A 17,884-nucleotide genomic window follows, 5' to 3' on the forward strand; every position below is an offset into this window, starting at 1 on the left:
TTATTTGGGGTAGCACGTGCATGCCACACTCAGGATGATGTATGTTTTCGGTGAATTTTCCCGCACATTTTCACTTTTTTTAAGCCATTGCTGTGCACAGTTGGCTCAATGTAATGAAAATTGATTATCTTTGCGCACGTGTTCGCGCAATCCCGGCCATCTTTATTTTAAAAGAAATTTTCTCCAAAGTCATATGGCAACACTGAATACCGTCTGTTTACATTTCGTATGTATAACAGCCGCAGTTTACGATTACCGTACGTTCTGTATCCGACAAGGCGAACAACCGGAAGAGTCGGAAGTAACCCGGACATGTCTTACATTTTATTATTGTCAGTTTGACTCGCGTAGTCAATATACTCGCGTATATTGTCGACTAAAATAGTAGAACTATTTTAGCTTTCTAAAGTACGACTACAGTGCATGGCGCATTTTTTTACCAACGTAGTACGGCGCACCGCGCAGGTCGTTAAAATGACAAAATAAATTCCCGCGCACCTGGCACATCTTCCTGACCATGGCGTGCATGCAACCTTGTAACTAAGTTCGTGGCTTGTAAATAGTTCGTCATTACTCAGCGTAAATGGCTTTTCATTAAAAATTACCCGGCGATGCATCTTTAAAATGGCCGGCGACGCTTTGGGCTTAAAAATCCATATATTGGCGACACTGCATCCACCCTCTGCATAGTGGACTCAAATTGGCATAGGCCCTAGGTTATTTTTAGTCTTGCAGTAGCCAATATTATGACATCTACAACTCAGACTACAAGATATAGGCCTATTGGAGTTAAACAAGGCTACAATGACACACACACACACTGAACATTATTATTCACAGCTGCTTGATATTTAAAAAAATACATATGGGTGAAAAAAGTTGAGCACGGCACGGTTGGCTACGCAACCAATAAATCATTCAGAGTTCAGACAATCATGAATAAAGTTGGTACTATAATGCCGATTGTAAGATTTTTACTCGAGTGGTTGCGCCGCTTACAAACTGCGGGCAAAGTTAACTTGAGAATTGAGTCAAAGTCATGACTGACGTCGTCGGAGACGACTCGACGATCAACACTTCAACAGGTAAGCTAATCGTTTCAACTTTCAAGAAAACTAGCAATTTAACAAAGATGCCCAGTACTCCAGTAGCTTTAACTTAGTTGCATAAATCTAAAATCGAATCCACATTATTATAATATTCAACGTAATATAACTTATATAAGTACAGCAACTTCAAACTAATTTGTGACAGTAGTCATACATGATACAGGCGATACTTTTCATGGATTGTAATAAAACTGTCTCCACTCTCTTCTTCTTCTTTTTGGAGCTGAGGGAGCTCTGGAGACTCGTCCAAGGCAGCCCCCCGACAGAATAGTGCTCAGGATTTGCGCAACTGTGGGAAAAAGGCAGAGATGAGACACTGTCTCTTATACACATCTAGATGTGTATAAGAGACAGATCATGATCAGGTGGAGGAAGGAAATGAAACGTTATCATGATCAGGTAGAGGAAGGAAATGAAACGTTATCATGATCAGGTAGAGGAAGGAAGTTAAATAGACCCAATATAGAGGAAGTAAAATAGCCCCAATATAGAGAAGTTAAATAGCTCAAATATAGGTGAAGTTAAATAGCCCCAAAAGATAGTTAAGCACCCAATTGGGAGTGAACGCACCATGTGCCCCATGGAGACGCCGGGGGTGTGAGCGAAGTGGTGCACGAGGCCGTGGTAGTGTGTAGAGAAGAGCGTACGACAGCGACGCTCTACCAGCGCCCCTGCTACCGCCCACGCTACGGCCGTGCCGTCGTGCGTCGCCGTGCCACGACCTGCACGGTGGAATAGATCAGAAATATTGTGATTTATCGAGAGAGGAAGTTAAATTCTTTAAAAGTTATCCAACAAATCAGCTAAGTTATTCAGAGTTCTTCAAAGGAGCAAGTTAAACGATTGACGCTTTTTAGATATAAAAATAAAAATAAATGAAGAGAAAGCAATAACGAATCACATGCGTTGTTTCAATAATTTGATATATTAATTATGAGCATTCAATTTCTAATAATATAAATTAATAAACATAGCTACAACTGAAAAAAAAAAAACAGACCGTCAGGTGAAAGAGTACGAATGGATGATGACCCAGACAATACGGGCCCTGAAAACATTGCCACACGTTTACGTAGAAAAAACTTTTTCTGATCATTAGAGACGAGACCTAAACTACGGAACATCAGAGGTCCATCAGAAAGAAGAAGTTACCGAGTTCAGGCTGTCCATCAGAAACATGGAGTCCATCAGAACTATTCTGGGACGAGTCCATCAGAACTAGCAGTCCATCAGAACTATTCTGGGACGAGTCCATCAGAACTATTCTGGGACGAGTCCATCAGAACTATTCTGGGACAAGTCCATCAGAACTATTCTGGGACGAGTCCATCAGAACTAGGAGTCCATCAGAACTATTCTGGGACGAGTCCATCAGAACTAGGAGTCCATCAGAAACAAAGGACCGTCAGAAAGTAGTTACCGAGTTCAGGCTGTCCATCAGAACTAAGAGTCCATCAGAAACAGAGGTCCATCAGAAAGGAGTTACCGAGTTCATCTATGAGCACAAGAGCATGCGGCGTGGCGTGCTGTAGGATGGCTGCGGTCTCACGCAGCTCCAGCAAGAACGTGCTCTCCCCAGCCAGCATCCTGTCGCTGGCTCCAACTCGTGTGAAGATTCGGTCCACGGGAGTCAGGCGCATGGAACTACACGGTACCAAGCTTCCCTGTAATAGTTATTTCACATTTTAGTTATGTTTAATAGTTATTTATAGTTATTAGTTATTTATTTAGATATTATTAATAATAACTGTTATTAATAGGTATTCATTTCTCAGTTTTGGTCTTGCTTAAATTGCGCGCTTTTCGAGGAATTTAATAACGAGAAGCTAGACATTTGAGCAGCTAAAGTTATTTAGTTATGTTTAAGTTATTTATAGTTATTAGTTATTTAGAGTAATTTATTTAGTTATTATTAATAATAACTACTATTAATAGTTATTTATCCCTCATTTTTGGTTATGTTTAAATAGTGCATTTTTCGAGGAACTCAGTAATGAGAAACTAAACATTAGAGCTGCTAAAGCTAATTGGAGTCATCTCCAAGCATTATGCACAAATTTTAAATACTTTAGCTAGAATTAAAATACTTTACAAGAAGTGCATTTCCCGTCAACAATTGCCTTGACATAAAACTTAAAATGTTGAATTTATTTAGGAAACTGCTAATATTGCACGGGTAATTTTGAGCTGAGTATAAAACAGCCCTCGATTGTCGCGAAAATCAAGAAAAACATCACAATGACGAATTGACGACTCAAAGTTTTGTTTACATCACTTAAGAATGTAAACAGATTTACTTTAAAAGTAATAGTACAAAAAAATCGCGATCAACATAAGCCAAAAACATAACCAGAAACCAACAATAAACTTTGATTGCCACCATCCACGATGCAGACCCCGAGAGGGCTCAGCCATTCATCCAACTCTGGTTGATGTCTTTGAGGATAAATTTTATTGATGTATTTATTTATTTGATGTATTTATTTTGATTTTATTTATTTATTTATTTATTTTTATTTATATTTATTTATTTATTTGATTTTATTTGATTGATTTATTTATTTTATCTTTGATGTGAGGTTGATGTCTTTATTTAGAAGGCACTCGCTTAGATTGACAGATATTTACTCTGGTTGATAAATGAGTACCTGGCTTGTCCAGGGTGTTGTGTAATGCAATCAAATGGTTCTAGCGGGTCAGCGAGCCAGTGATGGTCGTAGAACTACCAGTGGCATTAAGTGCCCGGAAAAACAGACCTATCACCCTAGTCGCCACTACCAGGATTACCAGTGGCATTAGTGCCCGGAAAAACTGACCTATCACCCTCCATACCTAGTCGCCACTACCAGGATGGGCAACCGTAGAACTACCAGTGGCATTAAGTGCCCGGAAAAACTGACCTATCACCAGGCTGTTAGTCGCCACTACCAGGATGGGCAAATAGGTTTAATACGGTTGAATATTGTAGATCATAAATATTGAGATATTAAGTTGAACACGGTTGAATAGATCATAAATATTGCGATTTATCGAGAGGGGAGGTTGAACGTGTGTTGTGATATTGTGTTGAACACCGTGGAATAGATCATTAATATTGTGATATTATGTTCAACCTAATATCACAACATAGGACTCAACAATACACACACACACACACGGTGCGCAGCTCATCAACAAAATCATAGCCCATGTTAAGCACGACTAACAATTTTCATCAACAAAATCATAGCCATATAGCATGACTCAAAATTTTTAAGCATGATTTTTTACAAAATCACAGCCTATGTTAAGCACGACTAACAATTTGCGCCATGATGGTAAGCAGCGCCGTCTGCCTCATGAGTGTACTCTTGCCGCCCATGTTGGGACCCGTGACGAGGACCAGGGGGCAGTGTGCCCCCTCACCAGCCCCCCTGCCCAGCACCACGTCGTTCGGGATGATGCCCTCTTGGCTGGAGAGGATGCAGGGGTGCAAGCCATCGCGTATCTCCAGGAACGCCTGCAAGCAATGTAATAAATTTAATATCTTACAGTCAGTATTAAATATGCAATAATTCAAACGTCTTACAGTCTATATCAAATATAGTTCAAATATTTCACAGTCAATATCAAATATAGTTCAAATATCTCACAGTCAATATCAAATATAGTTCAAACGTCTTACAGTCAATATCAAATATAGTTCAAATATCTCAGTCAATATCAAATATAGTTCAAATATCTCACAGTCAATATCAAATACGGTATGTAATAATTCAAACGTCTTACAGTCAATAGTTCAAACGTCTTACAGTCAATAGTTCAAACGTCTTACAGTCAATAGTTCAAACCTCTTACGAAAATTTGCTGAATGCAAACAGTGGTGCTCTAATTTCAAAATTGAATATAATAAACAAGTTTCAAAAATAAGGATTTCAAAACTCAGTCATTAAATAATGAGAAACATTTCCGATCCTCTATCAAAGAAATAACTCGTCATAAAACCTACGCCATTAAATCTATAGATATTAATTCATTTCAGACCTCTTCTGAAGACTCTCATCTATCGAAGGAATAACTCGTCAGAAGAATTATGCCTATTAATCTATTATTTAATCTATAGAATATATTATATTATTTAATCTATATTATTATACATAGAAATTAATTCATTTCGTACCTCTTCTGAAGACTCTTATCTATCGAAGGAATAACTCGTCAGAAGAATTATGCCTATTAATCAATTATTTATTCTAGAGAATATATTATATTCTTTAATCTATATTATTATACATAGAAATTAATTAATTTCGTACCTCTTCTGAAGACTCTGATCTATCGAAGGAATAACTCGCCAGAAGAATTATGCCTATTAATCTATTATTTAATCTAGAGCATACATTATATTATTTAATCTATATTATTATACATATAACTCGCGATAAGACCTACGCCATTAAATTAATTATTTTCGTACCTCTTCTGAAGACTCACATCTATCGAAAAAATAACTCATAATAAAAATTATGCCTATTAATCTATTATTTAATCTATAGAATATATTATATTATTTAATCTATATTATTATAAATAGAAACTAATTCTTTTCGTAGGTACCTCTTCTGAAGACTCTCGTCTATCGAAGAAATAACTCGTTAGAAGAATTAGGCCTATTAATATATTATTTATTCTATAGAATATATTATATTATTTAATCTATATTATTATACATAGAAATTAATTCATTTCAGACCTTTTCTTAAGACTCATTTATTGAAGAAATAACTCGTCAGAAGAATTATGCCTATTAATCTATTATTTAATCTATAGAATATATTATATTATTTAATCTATATTCTATATTATCTATTTTTATTATTATTATTGCATACATACGTCATTTTAAACGCATTGCGTTAATAAAAACATTGGTCTAATTTATGAAAGCGCTATAAAGAGTAAAATGAAAAATTATTTCGAACGAATAAGTTGCAAAAATCTAAAACCTGAAAAAATTATATATAGAAATTAATTCATTTCGTACCTCTTCTGAAGACGCAGCATGACATATTTCAGGAGTGGCAGCGTCAGCTACAGACAGGCTGTACTTCGTGAGGCTCATAAGCACGTCCAATGTAGCTACGCAGTGTCATAAGAACTACCTATGCTATTTAATCTATGGAAATTAATTCTTTTCATACCTCTTCTGAAGACTCTCATCTATCCAAGAAATAACTCGTCATAAGAATTATGCTATTTAATCTATGGAAATAAATTTGTTTACGTACCTCTTCTGAAGACGCAGCGTCGCATATCTCAGGAGTGGCAGCGTCAGCTATAGACAGGCTGTACTTCGTGAGGCTCATAAGCACGTCTAATGTAGCTACGCAGTGTCATAAGAACTACCTATGCTATTTAATCTATGGAAATTAATTCTTTTCAGACCTCTTCTGAAGACTCTCATCTATCAAAGAAATAACTCGTCATAGAAATACGCCATTTAATCTATGTAAAATAATTCTTTTCGTACCTCTTCTGAAGACTCAGCGTCACATATTTCAGGAGTGGCAGCGTCAGCTATAGACAGGCTGTACTTCGTGAGGCTCATAAGCACGTCTAATGTAGCTACACAGTCCACGGCAGCACTCCACAGGTCCTGTCTGTAAACACCATACATTATTTTGGATAAAACATGACATTTTCGAGATCTAGAGACAAAACTATCAAATAACATTACACACATAACTATCAAAAGCTGCTACAGACAAAACTATCAAAAAGCTACCACAGACAAAACTGTCAAAAAGCTACTACAGACAAAACTATCGAAAAAGCTACTACAGACAAAACTATCAAAAAGCTACTACAGACAAAAATATCAAAAAGCTACTACAGACAAAACTGTCAAAAAGCTACTACAGACAAAACTATCAAAAAGCTACTACAGACAAAAATATCAAAAAGCTACTACAGACAAAACTATTACAGACAATACTATCAAAAAGCTACTTACAGACAATACTATCAAAAAGCTACTACAGACAAAACTATCAAAAAGCTACTTACAGACAATACTATCAAAAAGCTACTTACAGACAATACTATCAAAAAGCTACTTACAGACAAAACTATCAAAAAGCTACTTACAGACAATACTATCAAAAAGCTACTTACAGACAATACTATCAAAAAGCTACCACAGACAAAACTATCAAAAAGCTACCACAGACAAAACTATAAAATAACACTACAGACAAAACTATCACAAAGCTACTACAGACAAAACTATCAACATTACAAACAAAACTATCATATAACACTACAGACACAACTATCAAGTAACACTTCAGACAAAAATACCAAAAATCTATTACATACAAAAGTTTCAAATAACACTACAAACAAAAATACCAAATAAGCTACTACAGACGAAACTATCAAGTATCACTACAGAAAAACTATCAAAAAGCTGCTACAGACAAAACTATAAAATACCATCAGAAAAATATGTTGTAATTTTCACGCCATAGTAGTCTCACTTGTCATCAAACTGCTGAAATATTCTACGAGCGATGTCCTTAAGCGCAACCTCTCTGGCCTCCTCAGCAGCTGTCATCTGAGCCAGCAGCTCCTTGCTGCGTGCTGTATGGAACCTAATAAGAATAAAGAGACCCAATGAATATATTATTAAGTGAACACATAATCAATAACTAATAATTATGTATATGTAATTATGTATATGACCAGCAACTGACTGAGAGTGAGAATTGAAGTTAGGACTCAGCTCTTATGGAACCTAATGAGAATAAAGAGACCCAATGAACATATTATAAACTAAACATCATAATCAGGAGCAAATAATAAGAGACCCAATGAACATTTTATTAAGTAAACACATGCGCGCGCTGTATGGAACCTAATGAGAATGAAGAGACCCAATGAACATATTATTAAGTGAACACATAATCAATAGCAAATAATTATGTTCAGTTATGACCAGCATTTGACTGGGAATTGAAGCTAGAGTTCACCTCTTGAATCCTTTCCTCTGGGACACAAGTTCGTGCTCCGAATAAACATATAAACAGGATCAAAATAATCATGCTCTGTTTTAGCAGCAACTGCCTGGGAATTTAAGTTAGGGTTCACCTCTTATGGAACCTAATGAGAATAAAGAGACCCAATGAAAATATTATAAACTAAACATATAATCAGAGGCAAATAATTATGTTCAGTTATGACCAGCAACTGACTGAGAATTTAAGTTAGGGTTCACCTCTTATGGAACCTAATGAGCATAAAGAGACCCAATGAACATATTATAAATTAAACATATAATCAATAGCAAATAATTATGCTAAGTTATGACCAGAAACTGACTGGGAATTTGAGTTAGTGTTCACCTCTTATGGTACCTAATAAGATTAAAGGGACCCAATGAACATATTTTAAATTAAACACAATAATCAGGAGCAAATAATAAGACACCCAATGAAAATATTATAAACTAATCATAATCAAGAGCAAACAATTATGCTCAGTTATGACCAGCAACTGACTGAGAATTTAAGTTAGGGTTCACCACTTATGGAAACTATTGAAAATAAAGAGACCCAATGAACATTAATTAAACTAAATACATAATTAGTAGCAAAATAATCATGCTCAGTTATGACCGGCAACTGACTGAGAATTGAAGCTAGGGTTCACCCCTTGAATTCTTTTCTCTGGGACACAAGTTCGTGCTCCGAATAAACATATAAACAGGAGCAAATAATAAAGCTGGTATGACCGGCAACTGACTGGGAATTTAAGTTAGGGCACAGCTCTTATGGTACCTAATGAGCATAAAGAGACCCAATGAAAATATTATAAACTAAACATATAATCACGCCTAAAACAATCATGCTCAGTTATGACCAGCAACTGACAGAGAATTGAATCTAAGACTAACCTCTTGAATCCTTTTCTCTGAGAAACAAGTTCGTACTCCGAATAAAAATATAATGAGAATTGAAGTTAGGGTTCACCTCTTAAATCCTTTCCTCTGGGACACAAGTTTTTAATCCAAATAAACATATAATCAAGATCAAACAATCATGCTGTTATGACCAGCAACTGACTGAGAATTGAAGTTAGGTCTCACCTCTTGAATCCTTTTCTCTGGGACACAAGTTCGTACTCCGAAGTGGCCTTCTTGCTGGCTGCCTCTGAGACCTCTAGTTGATAGCGTCTGCGATCGCTGCCAAAATAAACTACCTGTGCAACCAAAAATGTTCAATCAGCTAACATTCAACAAATTGATATATAATCCAAAAGATATAACATATCAATGTCACTACGAAAATCTGTCGAGTAAGGTTCCGGTCAGAGGTAGACTAAGTTTAATGTTAACCTGTTATTCTAGCAAGTTAGACGTTTAGTTTATTATTGTAAGACGTTTAGGCTATTCTGACAATGATGATACCTTGAAAGAAAAAGATTATACGACTGGGAGATAGGAAATAATTAACGAATGATGATGAATACCAACAGCCAGAATCTCATGAACATTTAACCCTGAAAACCAAAGCAAAATCCTTCAAAGTTTTCATTGAGTTAACTTAACAGTTAACTTCTTTCTAACCAACCTTCTCTTTCGTTCAAAGTTTTCATTGAATTAACTTTTAATCAACCTTCTCTTGCCAGAACTAAACAGTGAGCCGCTGTTAAGTCTATAAATTATCTAATACGACTAACCTTGCTGCCAAAGAAAGCATTTTCTTCTTTCAAATATTCTTCAAGTTCGTTCTCTGTTCTCTTGATTTCTTCCATAGCTTTGTCATACTGCACATCCACACCACTGCTCGGTATGATCTTTCCTTCCTTCTTTGCAAGCTCGTGATCAAAGGCTCGCTGCACACAAAAATGTTTTTTACGTTAGAGACGGTATAATAATCGTACTTGTAAGTTCACAATATAGATTTTTATTCTTTGCAAGCTCGTGATCAAAGGCTCGCTGCAAACAAAAATGTTTCTTACGTTAGAGACGGTAAAACAATCGTACTTGTAAGTTCACAATATACATTTTTATTCTTTGCAAGCTCGTGATCAAAGGCTCGCTGCAAACAAAAATGTTTTTTACGTCAGAGACAGTAAAACAATCGTACTTGTAAGTTCACAATATAGATTTTTATTCTTTGCAAGCTCGTGATCAAAGGCTCGCTGCACACAAAAATGTTTCTTACGTTAGAGACGGTGAAACAATCGTACTTGTAAGTTCACAATATAGATTTTTATTCTTAGCAAGCTCGTGATCAAAGGCTCGCTGCAAACAAAAATGTTTTTTACGTTAATAAACCAAAATTAGTATACATTTTTAACGTAATAATTTCTCATTAATAAAGCATTAAAACAGTTCAGTTCATTTGCACACAAAAATGTTTCTTACGTTAAAAAAATCAAAATTAGTATACATTTTTAACGCAATAATTTCTCATTAATAAAGCATTAAAACGGTTCAGTTCATTTGCAAACAAAAATGTTTCTTTATACGTTAGAGACAGTACAATAATCGTACTTGGGGTTTCACAATATAGATTTTTATATTTGTGACTGTTTAATATTTCTCATATTACGTAGAAAGTTTAGATATTTACAATAAACCAATATATACAATAAACCAGCCGTCCAGAATATTATTATTTAATTCAACATTTCTAATTCGTTACTTACAGAAATAGTTAAATCTCATAAGTACGTAAGAAGCAAAAAACACTCATTGTCATCATTATATATACTGTGAATGAAGCGTGAGCAGTAGGAAATAAGCTAACAAATATTTTATAAACAAATAATAAATACAAGGGAGAACAGCTGCTCCTATCTCTTTCGTCAGTAGAAACAATCACACGTAGTCAAACCACTGAAAATTTTACAAATGGAATGAAAAACCCGAATTAAAAAGCGACTACCGAAATGAAAAAGGGGACATACTACCGAAATGAAAAAGGGGACATACTACCGAAATGAAAAAGGGGACATACTACCAAAATGAAAAAGGGGACATACTACCGAAATGAAAAAGGGGACATTACCTCAAAAAATAGCAGAGTGTCTTCCATGGAAGGCAATTTGCCGCCATCAGTAGTGAGCGTCACAAGTGAACGCAGCAACACAGATTCTACTTCTGCTGGAAGACAATAATAATGATTGAAAATATTTAATTAATTACTGACGATTAGGTTTAGACGCTCAAGCATCAATTCCAATCTGGAACTCCATCAAATTATGGACTATAATATGTCAACAAGTCAAATATATGTCCATAATTACTATATATACCTAATATATGTAATTACAACTATAATATGTCCATAATTATGGACTATGGTAATAATTATATGGACTATAATAATAATATTATTAGACATAATAATAATTATGGACTATAATAATGATAATATGGACTATAATAATAATAATAATAATATGGACTATAGTAAAAATAATCAGTTCTAGATTACTGTGGATGTAAAAGAGACGCACGAGATAAATAAGATCTTCAAAAAGGTGAGCAAGAACAATTAATCAACAGATCAAATAAATATTAATTTCACGTATATCAAATTTCTTTAGCAGCTAATGGAGCAATTTTATGTTTTGTACAAAACAATAGGTAGATACAAAAATATAACTCAGTACTCGCTGCAGTGAGTGACAGAGAGCGCATTTTCTCATCGACAAAAACGTGAAGTCACGGACGGACGGACATGACGAGCAAAATAGCGCTTTTTCCATAAATGAGAAAAGGGGGCAAAAAGGTATTTTAGCTGTGAATGGCGAAACTGACCATGTTAGCAATTTTATGTTTTCTACAAAACTATAGATACAGAAAGGTATTTTAGCTGTGAATGGCAAGACTGACCATGTTAGCAATTTTATTTTTTCTACAAAACTATAGGTACAAAAATGTAACTCAGTACTCTCTGCAGTGAGTGACAGAGAGCGCATTTTCTCATCGACAAAAACGTGAAGTCACAGACGGACGGACGGACATGACGAGCACAAGAGCGCTTTTTATCCATAAATGAGAAAATGCGCTAAAAAAGGTATTTTAGCTGTGAATATCAAGACTGACCATGTTAGCAATTTCATGTTTTGTACCAAACTATAGATACAGAAAAGTATTTTGGCTGTGAATGGCGAGACTGACCGTGTTAGCAATTTTATGTTTTGTACAAAACTACAGATACAGAAAGGTATTTTATTTAATTTTGAATTTTGAATGGCGAAACTGACCATGTTAGCAATTTCATGTTTTCTACAAAACTATAGATACAGAAAGGCATTTTTGCTGTGAATATTAAGACTTACCATGGAATAATGCAGGTATCTTTGTGATGGCAGCGAAGGCTTGCGTTGCGGCCAGGAAAGAGAGGACGCGTTTCTTGCTGTACTGCTGCTCCTCGAACAGCACGGCACGAGAGTTGGGATCGTCAGGACTCAGGCGTAGTCCTTGGCTGTGAATCCTGCATCAAAAATATAAAAAATATAACTCAGTACTCACTGCAGTGAGTGACAGAGAGCGCATTTTCTCGTCGACGAAAACTTGAGGTCACGGACAGACAGACAGACAGACAGACGGACATGGCGAGCACAATAGTGCATTTTTTCCATAAATGAGAAAATGCGCTAATAAACCAATCAAAAGCTCAATAATTAGAGGGATCATGACTCAGGCGTAGTCCTTGGCTGTGAATCCTGCATCACAAAGAGAGTTAGGACCATCAGGACTCAGGCGCAGTCCTTGGCTGTGGATCCTACATCACAAAGAGAGTTAGGATCATCAGGACTCTGGCGCAGTCCTTGGCTGTGAATCCTGCATCACAAAGAGAGTTAGGATCATACATCAGGACTCAGGCGTAGTCCTTGGCTGTGAATCCTGCATCACAAAGAGAGTTAGGATCATCAGGACTCAAGCGCAGTCCTTGGCTGTGAATCCTGCATCACAAATATACAATAAACCAAATCAAAACCTCAATAATTAGAGGAAAGTCAACGACAACAGACTAAAGATGTTGGTTTTAATTATTTGAGAATCAATTCAACCAAACGATTTTTTATGGGGGCACTCAAATCAAAGTAATATTGAAGTGCATTGAAGTATGGGATACAAAACTAAACGTATGATTGCAAGAAATTGTACATGAATGTTACTTTAAGAAAAAAATAGATCGTGAATATATAGGAAGAGAGTAGAAACAATTTACATATCTTAAGCCTAAGACTTCAACAGCACTAGCAAGCGACGATAGTTATCAGGAACAAAGAGGTTAAATCTCTGCAAGAGCTGCGAATTATAATAATAATATAATAAAAACAGAATAATAATTTCAACTTTATTTTTCTTACCGCGGCAAGAGCCGTTGAATGTCAGGAAGCTTAGAGAAAAGTGCAACAGTTTCTTCAACTGCAGAGCTCAGCTTACGAAAAGCTGTGAATTACAATAATAATAATAGTATAATAAAAACAGAATAACAATCTCAATAGCATATTTCTTACCATGTCAAGAGCCGTTGAATGTCAGGAAGCTTAGAGAAAAGTGCAACAGTTTCTTCAACTGCAGAGCTCAGCTTACGAAAAGCTGTGAATTACAATAATAATAATAATATAATAACAACAGAATAATAATCTTATTAGCATATAGCTTACCGTGGTAAAAGCCGTTGAATGTCAGGAAGCTTAGAGAAGAGTGATACAGTTTCTTGAACTGCAGAGCTCAGCTTACGAAAAGCCGTGAATTCTAATAATATAATACCAACAGAATAATAATCTTATTAGCATATAGCTTACCGCGGTAAGAGCCGTTGAATGTCAGGAAGTTTAGAGAAGAGTGATACAGTTTCTTCAACTGCAGAGCTCAGCTTACGCAGCTCCAAGACAGCTTCTTGACGAGCTGAAATGGCCTTGTTGCACATCAGGGGTGCTGACACCCACTGCTGCAGCAACCTGACAACCAAATATATAACTCAGTACTCACTGCAGTGAGTGACAGAGAGCGCATTTTCTCGTCGACGAAAACTTGAGGTCACGGACAGACAGACGGACATGGCGAGCACAATAGTGCATTTTTTCCATAAATGAGAAAATGCGCTAAAAAGCACGTCCTGATTTTTCTCTTTCCAAATATTTTATGAACAATATGCAGTGTGTTTCTGTTAAGTTTCTTTATCAGATTCTTATACCATGAAACAGCTCGATAAATTTCAACCTGACAAACCATGAAGCACGTCACGATTTATATCCTTCCGAATATTTTATGAACAATATATAGTGAGTTTTTTATAGTGTTTATAGTGTTTTGAACAATATATTTCAAAATATTTTACAAACAATATGCAGACAGTTTCTGTTGATCAACCAAAAAGCACGTACTGATTTTTCTCCTTTCAAATATTTTACGAACAATATGCAGCGAGTTTCTGTTAAGTTTCTTTTTCAGATCAGTCATGAAACAGCTTTATTCAGATATATCATGTAACAACACGATAAATTTCCAGCACCTCTTGCCCATAGGTGAAATATCTCAATAAATTTCAAGACATTTTCAGCGAGTTTCCATTAACTTTCTTTTTCAGATCTATCATAAAACAGCTTTATTCAGATATATATAAATATAAATAATTTAAGATATATATCAAGAAATATCTTGATAAATTTCAATACCTCTTGCCCATGGGTGTAGCAGTGATAAAACAGCTTTATTAAGATATATCAAGAAATATCTCTAAATATCTTTATTCAGATATATCAAGAAATATCAGATCTATCATAAAACAGCTTTATTCAGATATATCAAGCAATATCTGGATAAATTTCAATACCTTTTGCCCATAGGTGTAGCAGTGTAGTCCAGCAGTGAGCAGAGAGAGCCAGCCACGTCTCCAGTGTTGTTGTTGCGTAGAACTTCCAAGTTAGTCAAGCTACTGCCATCGATTACCTGATTATGGAAAAATTCATGAGTATTGTTAGGTTTTAATACAACGAAAACCTAGGATAAGTGCTAAACTTTTAATTACAAAATAAGTTCCATAAATGTGGAAACCTAGGTTAAGTACTAAACTTTTAATTACAAAATAAGTTCCATAAATGTGGAAACCTAGGTTAAGTACTAAACTTTTAATTACAAAGTAAATTCATTAAATGTTAGCAAAATGGATAAAGGGAGAATTAAGAGTACTTATTAATTACAAAATAAATTCCATAAAAGTTATCAAAATGGATAAATGGAAAATAAAGAAGACTTACCTGAGTGCAGAATAATTCGCGAGTATTGTTATGTTTTAATACAATAAAAACCTAGAATCAGTGCTAAACTTTTAATTACAAAATAAATTCATTTAAAGTGATCTAAATGGAGAATAAATAAGACTTACCATGTGTCGCTGTTTGAAGAAAACACGTTGCTGTGCTGCAGGTTCAAGTGATGATATTTGGTCTCGTAGATCAGGAGGAACATAAATTTGGAACAAGCGTTGACTGAGCAGCTGGTCGTGCAGGTAGCAACGCTGTAGGTACCACAACAGAGCACCCAGCGCACTCAGGCTCAGGTCACTAGTGTTCTCCACAGGACTGGAACAGTCTACAAAATGGGTAAAATTCTCTTTTAGGGTAAAATTCTCTTTTAGGGTAAAATTCTCTTTTAGGGTAAATTCTCTTATAGGGTAAATTCTCTTATAGGGTAAATTTCTTATAGGGTAAAATTCTCTTTTAGGGTAAAAAAAATTTTAGGGTAAAAATTTTTTAGGGTAAAATTCTTTTAGGGTGAAATTCTCTTTTAGGGTAAAATTCTCTTTTCAGGGTAAAATTCTTTTTTTAGGGTAGAATTCCCTTTTAGGGTAGAATTCTCTTATAGGGTGAAATTCTCTTTTAGGGTAAAATTAGTGGTTTATTCAGCAAGAATAAATTCTCAAATGCTTACAAAATTGCAACTGGACTTTTTTTTCAGGTTCTGTACCACCTAGAGGCAAAAGAATAGCCAGAATTATAAATTAAAGGAATAGTTATAGGTAAAATTCTTGTTTACTTTATAGGATAAAAGCAATGGTTTCTTCAATAAGTATAAATTCTCAAATGATATAGAAATTGCAAATGGACGTTTTTGCAATTTCTGTACAACCTAGAAACGAAAGAATATGCAGAATTATAGGAATAGTTATATCTACACTGACGTATCAAATTCACCATCTTCAGGCGTGCAAGTGTACATTGAATTACTGAGACTCTGCCACACAACTCGACCAACAAGTATATGCAATACCATTTAGAACCACACAACCAATATAAGATACCATTCGGAACCACACAACCAATATACAATACCATTCAGAACCACACAACCAATATACAATACCATTCAGAACCACACAACCAATATACAATACCATTCAGAACCACACAACCAATAAACAATACCATTCAGAACCACACAACCAATAAACAATACCATTCAGAACCACACAACCGATAAACAATACCATTCAGAACCACACAACCAATAAACAATACAATTCAGAACCACACAACCAATATAGAATACCATTCAGAACCATGCAACCAATATACAATACCATTCAGAACCACACAACAATATAAAATACCATTCAGAACCACACAACCAATAAACAATACCATTCAGAACCACACAACCAATAAACAATACCATTCAGAACCACACAACCAATAAACAATACCATTCAGAACCACACAACCAATATACAATACCATTCGGAACCACACAACCAATATACAATACCATTCAGAACCACACAACCAATATACAATACCATTCAGAACCACACATCCAATATACAATACCATTCAGAACCACACAACCAATATACAATACCATTCAGAACCACACAACCAATATACAATACCATTCAGAACCACACANTTGAATCTGTATTTATCTTTGCCACTCTGTTGTAGCAAAGATATGCAAGCAAATTTAGTATTAATAAGGTGCATAGTTATTAAAACAATTAGTTACTGGGTACTCAAAATGATATACTGGCACATTTAGAAAAATATAACTCAGTACTCACTGCAGAGTGTGACAGAGAGCGACGAAAACATGAAGTCACGGACGGACAGACAGACGGACATGGCGAGCACAATAGTGCATTTTTTTCATAAATAAGAAAATGCGCTAAAAATACTTTTAAAATTAATGAAATTTATACTTGCGAACGCTACACTTTGCCTCTTTGTTTTAGGTAGCTTGGATTCCACTGTAGTAGGACTGCTTGCAACAATATTTATTGTGATCTCTTCTTATATTGTGTTGGGATTTAAACCACAGTTCTAAGAGCTGTCTCTTATACACATCTAGATGTGTATAAGAGACAGTCATACAACTCACCGTCCGTGAGAAGAGACTTCAGTTCATCAGGCCAGTCAACACCACCAGTTTCAGACTTCATACACTCCTGCTGGGCCAGAAACTGAAGGGTTTTTTCAGCCGTCCAGAACTCGGTTGAAGTCGTTAAGGCTTCATGGAGACTCGGTGGCACGCCACACTGAGCGAGCACTTGACGTACGCTGGTAACAAGCTTGTTTCGCTCCGTTAATAGCTGCCCATACCATAAATATGTTAACTCAATTACATTAAACTGAAGCTTATGAACAACTAAAAATGTTCATAAATATTAAAAAAATATTAAAATAATCCTTATATACATATATTCCAGTATATGAAACTAGCAGACATGTAAGATATTTATGGTTTTCACAATAGCTTTGTCGTTTTCACC

The 17,884-nt window shown here is 35.4% G+C and overlaps 1 protein-coding gene across 1 annotated transcript in view; it reads right to left on the bottom strand.

Moving 5' to 3' along the window:
• Positions 1 to 1,383: 1,383 nt before the first annotated feature.
• LOC108674303 (DNA mismatch repair protein Msh6) overlaps positions 1,384 to 17,884 on the bottom strand; it is a gene marked incomplete at its 5' end in the record, with an annotated part of 16,833 nt that continues 332 nt past the window's right edge. Inside the window, 14 exons of the mRNA XM_047885792.1 lie at positions 1,384 to 1,398; positions 1,680 to 1,831; positions 2,596 to 2,773; positions 4,411 to 4,608; positions 6,619 to 6,748; positions 7,628 to 7,741; positions 9,235 to 9,347; positions 9,828 to 9,983; positions 11,165 to 11,259; positions 12,444 to 12,598; positions 13,923 to 14,078; positions 14,954 to 15,069; positions 15,506 to 15,711; positions 17,494 to 17,704. Of these exons, the coding sequence (XP_047741748.1) occupies positions 1,384 to 1,398; positions 1,680 to 1,831; positions 2,596 to 2,773; positions 4,411 to 4,608; positions 6,619 to 6,748; positions 7,628 to 7,741; positions 9,235 to 9,347; positions 9,828 to 9,983; positions 11,165 to 11,259; positions 12,444 to 12,598; positions 13,923 to 14,078; positions 14,954 to 15,069; positions 15,506 to 15,711; positions 17,494 to 17,704 (1,995 nt within the window). The remainder of the gene's footprint in view (positions 1,399 to 1,679; positions 1,832 to 2,595; positions 2,774 to 4,410; positions 4,609 to 6,618; positions 6,749 to 7,627; positions 7,742 to 9,234; positions 9,348 to 9,827; positions 9,984 to 11,164; positions 11,260 to 12,443; positions 12,599 to 13,922; positions 14,079 to 14,953; positions 15,070 to 15,505; positions 15,712 to 17,493; positions 17,705 to 17,884) is intronic.

The sequence above is a fragment of the Hyalella azteca genome, unplaced genomic scaffold (genome assembly GCF_000764305.2).
Source record: "Hyalella azteca isolate HAZT.00-mixed unplaced genomic scaffold, Hazt_2.0.2 contig3122, whole genome shotgun sequence".
In the NCBI taxonomy this organism is placed as follows: Eukaryota; Metazoa; Arthropoda; class Malacostraca; order Amphipoda; family Hyalellidae; genus Hyalella; species Hyalella azteca.